This window comes from Motacilla alba, chromosome 7 (genome assembly GCF_015832195.1).
Source record: "Motacilla alba alba isolate MOTALB_02 chromosome 7, Motacilla_alba_V1.0_pri, whole genome shotgun sequence".
Classification (NCBI taxonomy): Eukaryota; Metazoa; Chordata; class Aves; order Passeriformes; family Motacillidae; genus Motacilla; species Motacilla alba.
The window spans coordinates 118,302-133,907 of record NC_052022.1 but is presented as its reverse complement, the minus strand read 5'-3'; the positions used below and the strand labels follow the sequence as shown (position 1 = coordinate 133,907).

Sequence of the window (15,606 nt, the reverse complement as noted above, 5' to 3'; positions counted from 1 at the left end):
ATCTGAGTCTTGCAACACTCCAAGGTCTCTACCACAAAACCACATCTGAAGCTGTTCCTCATGAGAAGACCTTTTAACCAGAGGAACTGCTAGCTACCCAATGCTAGCTCTACAGCCACTGCAAAAGGTTTCTATCCTTGACTTTGACACTGCATTGCAAAAACAGCTGCCTCTATTTTTTTTCCTGTAACAACCCTATTCAAATACCCTAGTATCAACCAATGATCCTGCTTCTAACTTCAGTATGTGTTATGCCACCTCTCAGACTGGGAGGCTGGAAGACAAAATGAAGATCAGACATGATGAAGAGGTGTCCTGGTTCTAGTCAGGACAGGGTTAGTTTTTGCAGTAGCTGGGAGGGGGCATGGCCAGGACCCAAAGGTTATTCAAATAAATCTTACATCACTGGCAGGGGAAAAGGACTCGCTTCCAGGGAGAAGGGCTCTCTTCCCAGTTGGTGCACCTGTGGCAGAAGTCAGTAATTGTCTACTGTTGGGATGGGAGGGGTTCTATTTGAATAGTTTGTTTGTTATACCTTCTATCAGTACTGCTGCTGTTAATACCTGTTTTCTTATCTCATCTCTGTTTCCATTAAATTGTACTTATCTCGACCTGTGACCTCGGCTTTTTGTGCCTCCAATTTTCCTCTCCAGCCCTCTTCAAGGGCAAGGGTGGTGGTGAGGGGCAGGGGAGAAGTGAGTGGCAATGTGGTCTCAGTGGGAGCACTAATGCTAGATGAACCACACTAAAAATTACGTGCAAAACGTAAGCACAGTCAGACCTGTGTTTACCTTAAACAGTAAGAAGACTGAAGCTAATACAGAAAGGAAAACATGTGAAAATAAAAACAGGGGGAAGGGACCAGGAAAAAGTAAATACAGAAGTTATTTGAGCTGCTACACACTGGAAGATTGGGGAAGGGCAGCACAGAAGAGAGCAGGCACAGTACAGTATTCATAGGGTAGGACAAGGTAAGAATATATAATAGCTGAGATGACAGACAAAAATCAAAGGCCTAGAAATTCTGTAATCCTAGTAGAGGAAATCTCATAAGAGTTTCAGAACTAAACTTCAGCTTTAGCGATAGCCTGAACACAAGTACGGAAAACAAATAATGGAACTCTCAGAATGTAAAAGCATACATAACCAGAAGAACAATGTAGTCCCTAATGGAGATAAAAAGCAGGAAAAGACTGACATTAAAGAACATTAAATTCGTGTGTGCCATCCTTTAATATAAACAGCATTCACATCAAAAAGAACAGCGTAAGAAAGACCAAGCATTCCCTGTTTTCCAGGAGACTCCCGTTATCAACAAAGGCCTCTGCACATTGACCATGCTTCTGGTGGAGTTCTACACACAAACCATTAACTTGTTAACCTCACTTCTCCCTCTACATGTTTTAAACATTATTACTGTGTTTGTGTATATAAGGAATAATTCTGGAATGAGTTCCTGACTGCAGTAACTCATCCTATTAGGTGTTAGGAACACAAGGGCATTCACTAGGATTTTTCATTTATTAGCAACTACAAGGCAACATAACGGGAATACTACGTAGACAGTGCAGGGAAATTCCTCTTACTGATTTGATATTTCTGGTTCAGGTGCCCTTTTTTCCTTCCTCCAAGACAAGAAGGGATTTTCACTTCATTGATGCTAACTACTGCAGGTGATGTGTAGAGTATTTCTCTAAACTTCTGACATGAGTTTAAAAGCATCATGTTTCAGGTCTACATTTGCTGTATTTAGTTCAAATGGCTTTAACATCACTTTGTAAATTACCACAAAAAAGACCCAAAAAACAACCATAACCAACCCAAACCTCAGTTGTGTATCTTCTTCCACAATGCTTCTCTCTCACAGACCACAGCGGTGATTCTCAATCATGCTGATGAGCAACACTGCATTGCAAAGTTTCATAACAGTTTGAAGACTTTTCAAGTTAAAAGAATCCTTGAGATTGTTCATCAACTTTCTTCATCATACAGAAAGTACAGCTAACTACACTATATTACACACCACAACGGCCTTGACAGAAGACATACTAAATGTGCTATCTAAGGCATTACCTAATGTATCTAGGAAAGGGAAGCATCCATTTTAAAATACACATTTAAACATGTGGAAGAAATAAAACACCGACAAAAAAATGGTAAGTCTTGTAACACTACACTGAACTTTAATGACATTTCTCCTCTTTCTTATCTCACGAAAATACTAACAGTCTGCTTACCAATTAATTATAGTATTTCCTTACTTTTCCTATTTTAGTGTTCACTCTTCAAGTCACTAACTTACTTTAAACATGCTCCACATAGCTAAATTTCATATTAAATCTCACTCCTTAACATTCTTGGCTTACTTTTAAATAGGTTAAATATTTTTGATGACAATTTTTGAAATTCTACTAACCACCACACAGGTAAATGATTGAAAGCATTATTCCAAAGGGGAAAATACATTTCAACAATGCTGGTCTCTTACTAACAAAGAATGACTTTGTGCATTTATGTACACAATTTTTAAATTGTTATGGATCTCATTAAGGAGAAGTAGGGAACTCCAAATAAGATTGAAGAATTTTGCTGTAACAAAAACAGCTTCTGGTCTGAGGGGAAAAAAAAAAGGTATTTAACAAAAAGTTAATGATCTTCCCTTTTCTGAAAATTAAAAAATTAAAGACCTTCCAGCTCTGATAACATCAAAACAATACAGCTAAAATGTTCAGCTTAGAATGGTTTCACACACTAGTATTATTGCTTTTCATAAAGACAAAACATGGAATTATGGTTTTATTTAGAGAAAAATCTATTGATTTATATTCTTCCAAAGTTGATAACATTCTCATGAGGGTGAATGTAAACCTATTTCCAGAGGCAATGTACTTTTCCAATGCACCTTATTTTCAGCAATGGGTGAATAAGAAGAAATCAAATAAAATATCTGTTTACTTGATTAGGATGCTTTAATTATTCAGGAACTAGTGCAAATTAACCAATTAAACTAACAGTATGTGATATATTCCACAATGGTTTCACACAGGTGTTTTGTCTTTCTGACCTGGGAATATGCCAAAATAATTTACTTGTATTTTAATCTCCCTGGCAAAGCATAAAGACTCCCAGTTCTAACTCACCATGTATCATGGGCACCTGACAGAGTATGCAATCAAGTTTATTGCAGAGACTACTTAATAGACTACTGATTGCTGTAAAGAAAATAAAGAGATCTTTTTGGGCTAAAAAGAACCTCTCTAATCTCGTGCATTAAGATGCATTACCTTTTCTTAGTAAGAATAATTGCTCATTCTTAAAAAACTATTTTATTAGATACTAGAAAAATGCATTTTTAAATTTGAAGATAATTCAATTATCTGTTTGACAGACATTGTTGGGTTTTTTAAAGTATTACAAGAGTGAAGAATGCCACAGTTTAGAACTGGCTAGTATATAGTCTATCTTGGCTACAGAGTATCTTGTAAAATCAAGACGCTGGCTGGCAGCATGAACACTTCAGTGGAAGCTTTCCACAGTGGATACAACAGTAACCACACTGCATTGTGTCAGCAGATAAACAGACATAAATAAAACTGATGGTATTGATAGCAAACTACATTCCAGCTTGGATTTGGGAAGACAAAGTGTGCTTGGAAAATTGTGTATGTTCTTAAACATCAGATGCAGCCAAGCAAACAATCTGACCATCAAAAAAAAAAAAAAAGAATGTTGGTAATTACTATCAGTCTTTTTAACTATTAGCTATCAGACAGAAATTACACTTTTTTAAAAATGAAAGATGAGAACAGAATTTTTAGAAGGCCTTTATAAAGAACCACCTGCATTTCCTAATGAAGAACAAAACTGACAGTTTAGTACCTTTATTACATTATTCATCTGCTTCAGTCTTACTGTGTTTTGGCAGACCAAATACATACCCCTATAAATGCACAGAACCTTAGCAGTAGATATAGAATTACATGATGTAATACGCACACAGCAAACGCAGCAAGGAGAAGTAAATGAGTCACAGAAATCCTCAGGTTAGGACTATACATTCATAGCCATGTGGAAATTAACTCCTGCTACATCCTAGGAACCACCAAAGGGAACCCATTTCAAGTGGCATGGGCTAATGAATATGGACAAAAAATTCTTTTGGAGATGAATCTTTAGTACTGAAGTACTGGAGTACTGAAAAATGAAACACTTTGTTATTTATACCAGGAGAGTTTTAGTTAAGAATTTTCTGGCTGATTTTAGAGAAATTAAAATAAGTAGCTGAGATGTAACTCTAAGTCTGGAGACATTCTGGTTTCAGTTTCTTGGGGCAGCTGCAAATGAACAACTGCAGGATGAAACTGGGGACTTGGAATCTACTCATTACTTATTATCAAGCTGTATGAGTTTGAAGAATATACTTTTGCTCATTTTGCTGCAAGAACAGAGTTTTTTCTGAAAATGGGGATTACCATTAATTTAAACTGAAAAAAATTCCTATTTACCATATATCACTTAATAATCAGGCTGACAAAAACAAGTTTCTTAAAAAAAAGATCTGTTTATGGAAAGTTAAGTGAGAAACAGTAGGGAAGAGTTTACCATTTCTTGTTCTGTGGATGACGTTTACATCATTCAGCTGAAACGGGAGTTTCAATCACAAAAATTGGATTCTTGCATGGAGAAATCTTCCATATATATTTCTGATTCAAGGTAAGATATTTCACTCTAGTCAAGATTACTCAAGACCGTGACCTTGTGAAATTTATCTTTTCCATTTCAAGCTACATTAGAAGAAACTATTCTGTCCAAATGTAAAACTACAGTATGGGCTGGGTTAAATGCTGAGAACAAGATGTACATTGAAGAAGTTGATTATTACAACTTAACCTGAAAGTGGCGCAGAGTTTGCTAGATGAACCCTTTATTTGATCCTCGCTCTCAAGGCAGCCTTGCAAACTGATTTTTTTTTTCCACATTTTAAAGAGGTAATTTTTAATTAATTTCATTCCTTCAATAACTAAGTTCTATGTAAAATGTATTCACAGCAAATGAATGTCACTTGGCAAAACCAAAAACCTCAGACATTTTTCTTGGATGCATCTGTGCAACCTTATTATGCTTGACTTGTAATAATAATTACAAGTGCTGACAAACACTAAAATTACATTGCAATATAGACTTGAGTCATTTTTACCACATGTGTTGATTGTGGAGTTCAGTGTCGTGGCTCCAGAGGAAAGGCCACCTTTCGACACTTCTGAAGTTACCGACGGTGCTGAAGATGCTGGAGTGGAAGCAGCTGCAGTAGAGGAGACTGATGATGACGTTAACCGCTCTCCAGACTCCATATCTGGAAGAGAGAAGATAAGTATCTGTCTTCTATGGCAGCAAAGGAAACCACAAGGGACTATGGTGCTGACTGTGTCTCAGGATCTGCACTACATTCTCAAGAGGTTCCCCGAGACCTTCACATGAGAGGTACATCCCATTAACAGCACCCATCTGTCAAGGAACTCAGCAGAGCTGCAGCACTATGGGAATTTGGTACTGCTAGTCAGAGTTACACCACATTTCAACTTGAATGCCTCTACCACACCCTGTGCTCAGGAGCTCCACTTCAGCACAGGACGGAGCCCTCAGCTCTTGCCAGAGCCAGCCCATCACTCTTGCAGCCTGCCTGTGCCCCTGCACCTTGGCTACATCCCATGTTCTAGCTGCCCTCTAGGATGGCATCAGCTCCCATCTTCTGCTACTTCTGATCAGACAACTGGATGGTTGCTGGGCCTGACAGATTCCACTATTCTGTCTAAGCCTGTGACCAGCACTCACTGGAGTAGGCAAAAGCCCTGCCTGTGTAATCCTCAACTACCAGCTTACCCCTCCTTGCAGAGCAGCCCTGCTCTTCGCTGCTCTCTGACAGCCAACTTCAGAGAACCGGTATTGCATGACAAAATGTCCACATCTAGACTCTTAATTTAAGGAAAGACCCAGCAATTATGGTGAGACAGTATAAATACAAGAACTCCTGTAAGTTGCTAGGAGTTTTTACTGGTCATATTGTTTCCTGGTGAGCTTTTCATACAAAATAAGACATTTATCTGTGCCATGAATTGTCTAAATCAAAAGTCACCAGACTTATTTCATGCAACAATCATGTGTATTTTAAGAGAAACAGACAGTAATGTTATTATTAAAAACACTAGAAAAAGCGTTTGGACAATACTCTCAGGCACATCATGCGGCTCTTGGGGACAGACTTGTGCAAGGCCAGGAGTTAGACTCAATGATCTTTGTGGGTCCCTTCCAACTCGGCATATTCTGTGAAGCAGTTTCTCAAATACTTAAGAAGTGCAGCCAAGCCAGTGATGTCTTTTCACAGTGGTAGCAGCATAAACAGACTGTCTGACTCAATCTGCCAGAGCAGAAGATGATGGTGAGTCGAGATCACAGTATAAATAAGGTGGGAAAAAAATTCCAAAGTCCCGTGCTATTAAAAAATGCCGTGAGACAAAGCACATTGAACTCTTAACTGGGAAACTTCCAAGAAACCTGTTCCCATTGTGGACTCTCCCTCACGGACACAGGCAACACCCTTTCTCAGATTTACACCTGAAACCTGAGGGGTAAGCACTGAACCTAAATCAAACAACTTATAAAATCTCATTCCCAGTACTTGTAAAGCAGACTGCCAAGTATACAAGACACACTTTTCTAAATTATACTTTAAACAATTTAGAAAACTGGTATGTTAAACACCACTTTTTATTCAAAGCTGTATTAAACAATGACTTCACAAATGCACACTTGGAAAGACAGCATAAAACCTGTTACCTGCCTCTCCAGAAAGTAGATCCTTGGTTTGTCTCAAACAGTAAAAATGAAATTTAAAAAGCCATAGCAAATACGAAAACAAAATCAATGGAGAAACACAAAATACTGTGAAGATACACTGTGCCCATTTTAATGAAACTGTTCATTCCTTGTCACTAATAGTTTTTATACACTGCAATTTCTATGCATGAGGAAAGTCTCCAGGCTTTGCAAGCTAGCAGAACGAGGCATACTACTTTGGGAAAGTGAAAACTGCTAACACGGGAGGTACAGTCTGTCATCGCCTACCCTCTGTGCCAGCTGCAGTCACTCCAGCCTCAACAGCACCTAAAGACTTCACTCCTTACAGCCCAATTTATCATGAATCAATGTCCTAGGGGGATGTTATGATGCTTGTATCCCCAGTCATGTGTTCTGTTTATGCTGGAAATTATATTCTGTGCCCTCAAGACTGACTGAGAGCAAAGGCGGGGAGCAGAAGCACAGAGTTTTGTTATCAGAGACTGGACTCCTCCACAGTCTGCTGGAACACTCAATGCCTGGGCATGGATGGGGCAGAACACGGCACTCCTTTTGCTTTTAGTTAGTTTGGCTCAGTTTAGCTAGCTGAGGCAGTCCGAGCTTTCCCTGGACTGTTTTTCTTTCCCTTTTCTTGGGACCACTCAGACCCGCTCCAGACCGGGACCTGGGGAAACACCGAGAGCTCACACTCTGCAGCCTGCCAGGGCCCACTCTCAGCCTTTCCCAGGGCCAGAGGAACTGATAACAGAGCGACCACCCAGCGGAGAGACTTTCTGAATTTGTCATCTCTTCAGAGCAACAAGTGAGCTTTGTCATCTGGTATTGTTCTTTTTCTGTGCTGGTGAGTGCTTTGCCTGCTAAATAAACAGTTTTTTCCACTTCTCTCCGAGGAAATTCTTTCCTGAACCAGCTGGGGGGAGAAGGCTGTGTGGGTTGGCTTTCTGGGGGGCCCCCTTTTCGGAGGTTTTCTCCCAAATTTGCCCTAAACCAGGACGAATAATTGGCACCCAACGTAGGGCTCAAGAGAGTGGGAAAAACCCTGTTCTGATTGCATTTTGGTTGCAATTACTCTGTGCTGGTATAGAGCACTTAATAGCCATGTTGTTTGAATCCATAACGTCTCTTGGGGGGGAGGCTTGCATGTGTTTCTGGTCCCTAGGTTTTTTTTACATCTTAAAACCTCTATGGTCCCTAGGGTTTTTTTTAGGTCTTAATATCTCTATGGTCCCTAAGTTTATTTTCTTATCCAGAAATAGCTCCGGTATTGTCCCTAACACATAGTTTTTGCAGTAGAGGGGCACTGACTAGAATAGCTATCCTTCTGGGCTTGGTGGTAATGACTTGTAGGAAGTTAATAAAGGTGCTAGGGTCTGTTCCAGGTATGAATGGTTCATGGTTATGGGTATGCACCCAGTTTGTAAGAGGAGGAGCAGGAGATAAGGCTTTTCAGCCTTTGCTTTCCTTCCTCTCCTCTGAATCTGTCACCTCACTATTGGAGAATGTTCACCTTCCCCTGAATGTTAAAGAGACTGTCTTTCTGGTATTTAATCTGGTAAGCTTCCTCTATACAGTCTGCAGCTTCTCTAGAATGAGGGCTGCAATTTCACACACGCAGAAAAAAACTTATTTTTTTCTGCAAATACAGAAAAATCAGCTATTTATACTGATAGGGTGCCAAAAAAAGTATCTAATACTATACTGAATATTAGGGGTATGACCTTCTCCTTCAGAACAACAGTAGAAGTAACAAAACTACTTCATTCAGAAAACTTAAGAAGTGAAAATGTTATTAAACATTTTAATTTTTTTCATTCAGGACTCCTAAATACATACTTTTCTCCAGTTAAGCCTTTTTCATCCACAGTTAAAGAATACCTAATTCATTTTTAACAATCAGCAACTACAATCAATCTGATGTGCTCAGATCAGGGGAGGTAGGTCACTGGAAAATACTACATATAGTGTTTATTACATAAATATGTCCATTAACTTTTACAACTATTCTGAAGGATAATAATTAACAAAAGTCCGATTCCTAAGGGACTGTGGTTTTAGTTTGCATTTACGGACATAAGTCCACAGCATTTGCAAATACACAGTAAAAAGATTTACTGTGTTTGGTATACAGACATCAACAGACACAAATTGTTATGACTGTGATTTTTTTTAGTCACTATACATGACCAAACTTATTTGAGGCTAACAAGTATTCCTTTCACAAATTAAGATTTGTTGTATTTTGATATTGTTTTAATTATGGCTACAGCAAAGTCATCATATTTACAGAGAGCATAGGGAAAATTAGAAACAAATCAAAATAGTATTGTTACATTATTTCTTTGTAAAAGGAAAGGCATTTCTAAACTTTAACACACTCCATTTGAAACTCGAGACTGAAACTTCGTATTTTACATTCCCTCACAAAAACATCCAGAACACTTAAAATTTCTAAAAAAAAAGAAACTGTAGTTCTGTGTGTAATAATAAAACACTAAAATAAGCCTTTACCATAAAATCAAAGAATCCAACCTAAATGGGTGGAAAAGAACCTTCCAGATCATCAAGTGCAACCTGTGTCTGATCCCCACCTTGTCACTCAGAGCACTGAGGGCCACATCCAGCTGTGCCTGGAGCACCTCCAGGGATGGGGATTCCATCACCTCCCTGGGATGCCTCTCCCAGTGCCTGACTGTCCTTTCCACTAAGAAATTCCTCTGATGTCCAAGGAGACCCTCCCCTGGCACAGCCTGAGGCCATTCCCTCTTGTCTTCTCCCTGTCCCCTGGGAGCAGAGCCTGACCCCCACCTGGTGGTTACACCTTCCTGCCAGGGAGTAGAGAGGGAGGAAGTCCCCAGGAGCCTCCTCTTCTCCAGGCTGAGCTCTCCCTCAGCTGCTCCTGGTGCTTCAGCCCCTTCTTCAGCTCTGTTTCAGTCTGTGGACTAGCTCCAGTCCCTCAGTGTCTTCCTTTTTGTGACAGACTCAGAACAGGGCACAGCACCCTAGTTGCCTCAGCAGTGCCAGCTAGATGTCCTTGCCCTGGTCCTGATACAAGCCAGGTGCCCTTGGCCATCTTGCCCACCTGGGCTCATGTACAGCCACTTCCACCAGCACCCTCAGGGCCTTTCTCAGCTTACCAACCTCTGCCCCTAGCCTGGAGCACTGCAGGGGATTGCTGTGATCCAAATCCAGGACCCAGCACTTCACCTTATTGAACCTCAGCTGCCCTTGGCCCATCTATCCAGCCTGTCCAGATCCCTCTGCACAGCCTTCCTAACCTCCAACAATCCCGCCCAACTTGGCGTCATCCACAAATTTACTGAGGGTGCCCACAATCCTCTCATCCTGATCACTGATAAAGATATTGAACGGGACTCGCCGCAGTGCTGAGCCCTGGGGACACCACTGGTGACCAACCCCAGCTGCAAATAATTCCATTCACCACCACCCTCTGGGCCTGGCCATACAGCCAGGTCTTAACCCAGCAAAGAGTACACCTGTCCAAGCTATGGGCTGCCTGTTTCTCCAGGAGAATCTTGTGGGACACAGTATCAAAGGCTTTGCTGAAGTCCAGGCAGACACATTCACAGCCTTCCCCTGATTCGCTAGGCAGGTCACCTGGTCATAAAAGGAGATCAGGTTGGTCAGACAGAACCTGTCTTTCCTAAAGCCCTGCTGGCTGGGCCTGCTCCCCCTGGTTATCCTGCATGTGCCGTGGTGTGACCGCACCCAGGATGATCTGTTCCATAACCTTCCTGGGCACTGAGGTCAGGCTGACAGGCATGGAGTTTCTCAGATGTGAGCATCTAAAGTATTTTATAAATAAGCATAGTTAAGAACCACCTACAAGCAATCCATGTTTGAGTCATAAATAAGAAGACATCCTTGGCAAATCAATACTTTTCAAATACAGAGAAGTAAATATAGCTATACTTGCAAGCTTTTAACTAACATAAGCCATCTGTTTGATCAAATAAGAACTGGGAGAACAGTAATAAGCTGCCCTTTTAAGGCTCTCCTCTCTCTCTCACCCCCACCTTGCTCCTATTATTTCAGTTTGCAGGGGTCTGGGAAGTCTTTTGGAGAGGGTGCTTTTTCAAACTTTATTTTAGCTGCTTGTTTAATGTCTTTAATAGAGAACTGGAATATTGGTATTTCTGAATTATTTTGAATGGAAGAAATTTACACTCTTCTCCTAGAGACATACATAGTTTTGATTTCAAACTAAGTTAACCCTTAATTATGCTTAATTACTCTAACCACAGCAGATGGCTAACTCCAAAAGCGATAATCCCCAAAACAGTCATTAGACAGGATCAGCAATAATTACACTGTAGACCTAATGCATTCTGTGACTAAAAAGTCCTTACCAGTTACAGCAGATCCATATCCTTTTCAACCTCAAGTATAAGTGAGACATTTGTTTCACTGGAGTTGTCAGTCAATAGTTATGAACTGCTATGACTGTTTTTTAATCTCTCATATTCATGAAAGAGAAAAATCATTAAGTAAAACTAGGAAGAAAATGACTTTTTAAAATTTTCCTGGTGTAGTGATTTATGTCAGTTCCTCTCAATGCTTTGCCCGAAACTCCAGCTATTTTCCCAGAATTTCCCATGGTGAATAATCATCATTAATGCAGCTTAACCCAATGAAAACACAAAGTAATCTCTAAGTAAAAAGGAACAAAGAAGGGAAGTATGTGAAGCTTTACACAAGAAAAATGTTGTCTTTTTGGGGAAAAAAAAATACTAATGTTTAGTAAAAACAGAAACACAAAAAAAAAGATTTACTGAAGGAAACAACAATCAAATAATTTTCAAATATATCAAGTTGAAATTTCTTTACAGTCAATCACCTACCTATTCTATGCTCAAAATCTTCATGGAAACGTACCCTAATGGAGAAGAAAAATCCTTTTCTTACTCTTATCAATGTTAGCTGGGATGTCTGAATATTATGAAGTATGTTTTGAAGACATCTAAACACTAAACTCATCTCCAAATTCCAGTTTAACTTCTACACTCCCATGTACTGCTTCCTTATTTCAATTATTACCTCTAACACAGTGAAAAAAAAGTTGGGTAAAAATACACTTCAGTTTCTCTCAACGACCAAGTGAAATCTGTAATAACTTTATGACCCCAAACTATAGACGAGTTCCACAATACTGTGTTCTCTTGCCTCACAGCAAGGTATTTAATTGCATGTTAATAATATTGTCAGTCTGCCACTAGTTCTCGTGTCAATGAGTGCTCCAATGCCAGAAATATTGCAGGTGATGAAGGGAAGCCCATCAGAGTCCCAGAACACACGGTCCAGCACATCACTGCAAAATGCAGTGTCCGAAAAGGTCATGCTCAGAAGGTAAACACAGAGCATAGGCACTGGCTCAGAGGTGACTCAGCAGGCCAAGCAGTACCTGTGCATTCCACACCTTCCACAAGGGCCACAGAACCAGGGAGGAGTGTGTTCAAAACAAGTGGTGTGACAAAAAAACCCACAAAACAAGCAAGCACACTGACCAAACCTCAGGTGAGAAGGAAGTGAGGTACCCACAGGAATGGGTGCAGCTCCTTACAGACAGACTATGGACACCAGGGGCTCCCACAGATGCTCCCTGCTCTCCCGACAAGGCCTGGTCACAGACCTTTCAACACACAGTCTACTACTGCTATGATCTTTTACACACTGAGATTTTTAAACTCAAATAAAAGTGCCTACATACTTAGTGAGATCCACTGTCTCAAATATTGTACAAACCAGAAAAGCCAAGTTAACTGCTACATATTGCAAATTTTGCAGAATGTCACTGCAATTATGTCCCTTTTCAATAATTTGCACTAAGTACTTTATGTAAAATTCTCCAGGGAAAAAAGCCGCCGTAACAAAACTTCTTTTACTAAATCAACCACCACAATAAAACCTTTTTTTTTTAATCAAAAGCAAGATTGGCTTGTGTTTCAAAGATATCATACAAAGACACTTCTATGCACCAATACACTTAATACCTTACTGCCAGTTACACCATGTGAGGCAGACTGTACGTTCCTGTGTTATGTTCTAAATGGGCTTTATAGCCTTCCTCTGACTTACATCACCCATATTCAAACAGTGATACGACAACTCATTGTTTATCACATCAGAATCCACAACAGTGAAAACATTCATAAAATCACATAGATATCACAATTCCATATATATTTGTTCAAACAGTCTTTACCCACATAAGGTGACTTACTAAAAGCCACTTCAAAGCAGACTCAACTCTTAAGCTCGGTATAACTGAGTCATGACTGGCCTGGCAAAAACAGAAACAGAGAAGAGAATCAGTTGCCATTCTACTCTTTAATAATAAGTAGTGGCCATTTTAAATAGTCTCAGGATAAAATGACATTTTAAACAATGCACCTGTTTTGACTCTATCCAACAGGACAAACTCATCATTAAAACAATACACGCAAAATAAGTTGCAACTCAAAAACTTATTTTCTCCTATTTTACAAGCAACTGTGTTGCTTTCCATTAGAAATAAACATAACTTTGAATATTTCTGCACTCACACATTTCATGATTTTCATTATCATGGTAAAGAAAGAATAGTTACAAATGATAGAGGGCATTATAATTCACTTTACATTCCATGGAGGGAGGCGGGGTACACAGGTCAGGTTAAACTACAATCATTCATATGCCTCACTTCGGGACAAACCTCAGAATATATTTCTAAAAGCTGCATAATGCTGAGTAAAAAAAATCTAACTTATCCAATCTGTACCACAAAAAGTGTATGGCCATACTAAGTATCCACGAGGCAATACAGCACCACAGAGAGGTACTTAATGTTGAAGTGACCCAAGCCTCCTTAAATATTTCAAATCCAGAGTAACAAACTAGGAGTCTGGTTTAAACAAATAGATAAACAGAATCATAGGATGGTTTGGGTTGGAAGGGACTTTAAAAGCTCATTTCATTACACATACACACACCACCACAGGCAGGGACACCTTCCACTGGATGAGGCTGCCCACAGACCCATCCAGCCTGGCTTTTAACAGTGCCAGGGATGGGGAGATCACAATCGCTCTGGCCAATCTGTGCCAGTGCCTTACTATCCTAAATTTCTTCCTAACATCTAATCTAAACCTACCCTCCTAAAATAAAATCTATCTGCATTATCTGTTATTCTGTAGGAGGTTACCAACTTTATACATCCATGTTTAGCAGTTACTGCTTTTATTAAGAACACACATCCCTTCACTTATTTTCACTTCTTTGTTGGTTTGGAAAGAAGTTGACACCATCACCCTCAAAACACAAAAGTAGATGGGTGGGATTAGCTTCTTACACAGATGAACACACTTTCAGTCAGGAATGCTCACCCTACAAAAGCAGCTGCCCAAGCCACTTCTTTCAGCACAGCAAATTTCAGATGACAAGAAAGGAACCATCCTGTAAGTTACTTTTACCAACAGAAAAGCTGTGCAATTCATCCAGCTCAAGAAGAGGAGTAGTCAGGATGCAGATATGCAGGTATCAGGGTGGCAATTGTACAGTGCAACTCTGTGCAGACACTAAGGCAGACACTCCGCTCATGGAGTGGAGATGACAGCACTACACTCTCACATCAATGACTGAGTTCTGGCACCTTGACTAAAAAACTTATCATTGAGGAATGCTAATTCCTCAGTTTTGAGCTCCTAAAAGCATCTTGCAGTGTCATCTAGCAGGAATGTGCTAGTTCCCACTAATAGGCTGAGACACAGACAAATGGTTTCCACATTTTCATGCAGTTGCACTCTCATGGTTCCTTGGAATTCCAGAACAAGTTCTTGAAGGAAGCGTTACGTGCCATAACAGCCACTGTTTTGAGTCAGCTTCATCACTGGCATCCATTCCCTTTTCCAAAATATCTTTCTTAGGTTATTTGTTCATTGCTTCTTCCAGTTGGAAAGATATGATGATTTTTTTTAAACCTGAGACAACCTTAAGCAAAACAAAACCCCCACAAAACAATAACAGAGTCCACTAAAGTTTAGGTAAACAGAATAACTAGAAGGAAAAATAATGGGGTGTTAAGACACAAAGAAATAAAATTAAGCCTTAACAGAACCCACAGCAGGTATTACTGTGTCAGAAGACTATTCTGGCTGACTCCTTTCACAACATTATTTTTACAAACCAAGCAGATGCAAATCTGACATCTTGATGTTATTTACAAACTTGAAATAAGTGCCTAGACAGAAAAAAACCTGCCAGATCGCAATTTTATTTCCATAAACTGGAAAGAAAGAAGATAATATGCCATCCATACTTCCATCTTCGAAACAAAAGTACTGTATCCAGATATCAAGCTCTAACAAAGCAACATGCTAAACATTACATTTTCCTACATGATCACACGAGCCCACTTTTGCTGTACACCATGTGTTGTTTTCTTGCAAAGATTGAAAACCCTTTAAAGATTAAGAGTGATACACATTGCAAATAAGTCATTCTTTAAAAATTTGAAGGCACTCTGCAAAGGCAAGCAGTCAATGATGGTCATATCTGACAGATAAAGCTGGGGCTGTCTTATGGGGTGTGGGAGCAAGAAGCCTAAGCAGTCCCAACTCCTGTTACCCAGTACTCAATTCAAGAGCTCCGTGGGGACCTGTGGCTGGGCCAGGGCTGTGCAGCCCTTCCCTGCACAGCAAGAACAGCTGTATCCTTTGGCCACTGCTGCCTCCCACACTTCCCTTCCCCCAGGCAATG

The 15,606-nt window shown here is 40.0% G+C and overlaps 1 protein-coding gene across 20 annotated transcripts in view; it reads right to left on the bottom strand.

The window, feature by feature from the left end:
• Positions 1-15,606, bottom strand: part of BAZ2B (bromodomain adjacent to zinc finger domain 2B) — a 112,301-nt gene that overhangs the window by 54,185 nt on the left and 42,510 nt on the right. For all 20 annotated transcript variants that reach the window (XM_038141947.1, XM_038141951.1, XM_038141950.1 and 17 more), the window contains exon 2: positions 5,198-5,353. In XM_038141947.1, the coding sequence (XP_037997875.1) occupies positions 5,198-5,351 (154 nt within the window). In that variant the 5' untranslated portion in view covers positions 5,352-5,353. The remainder of the gene's footprint in view (positions 1-5,197; positions 5,354-15,606) is intronic.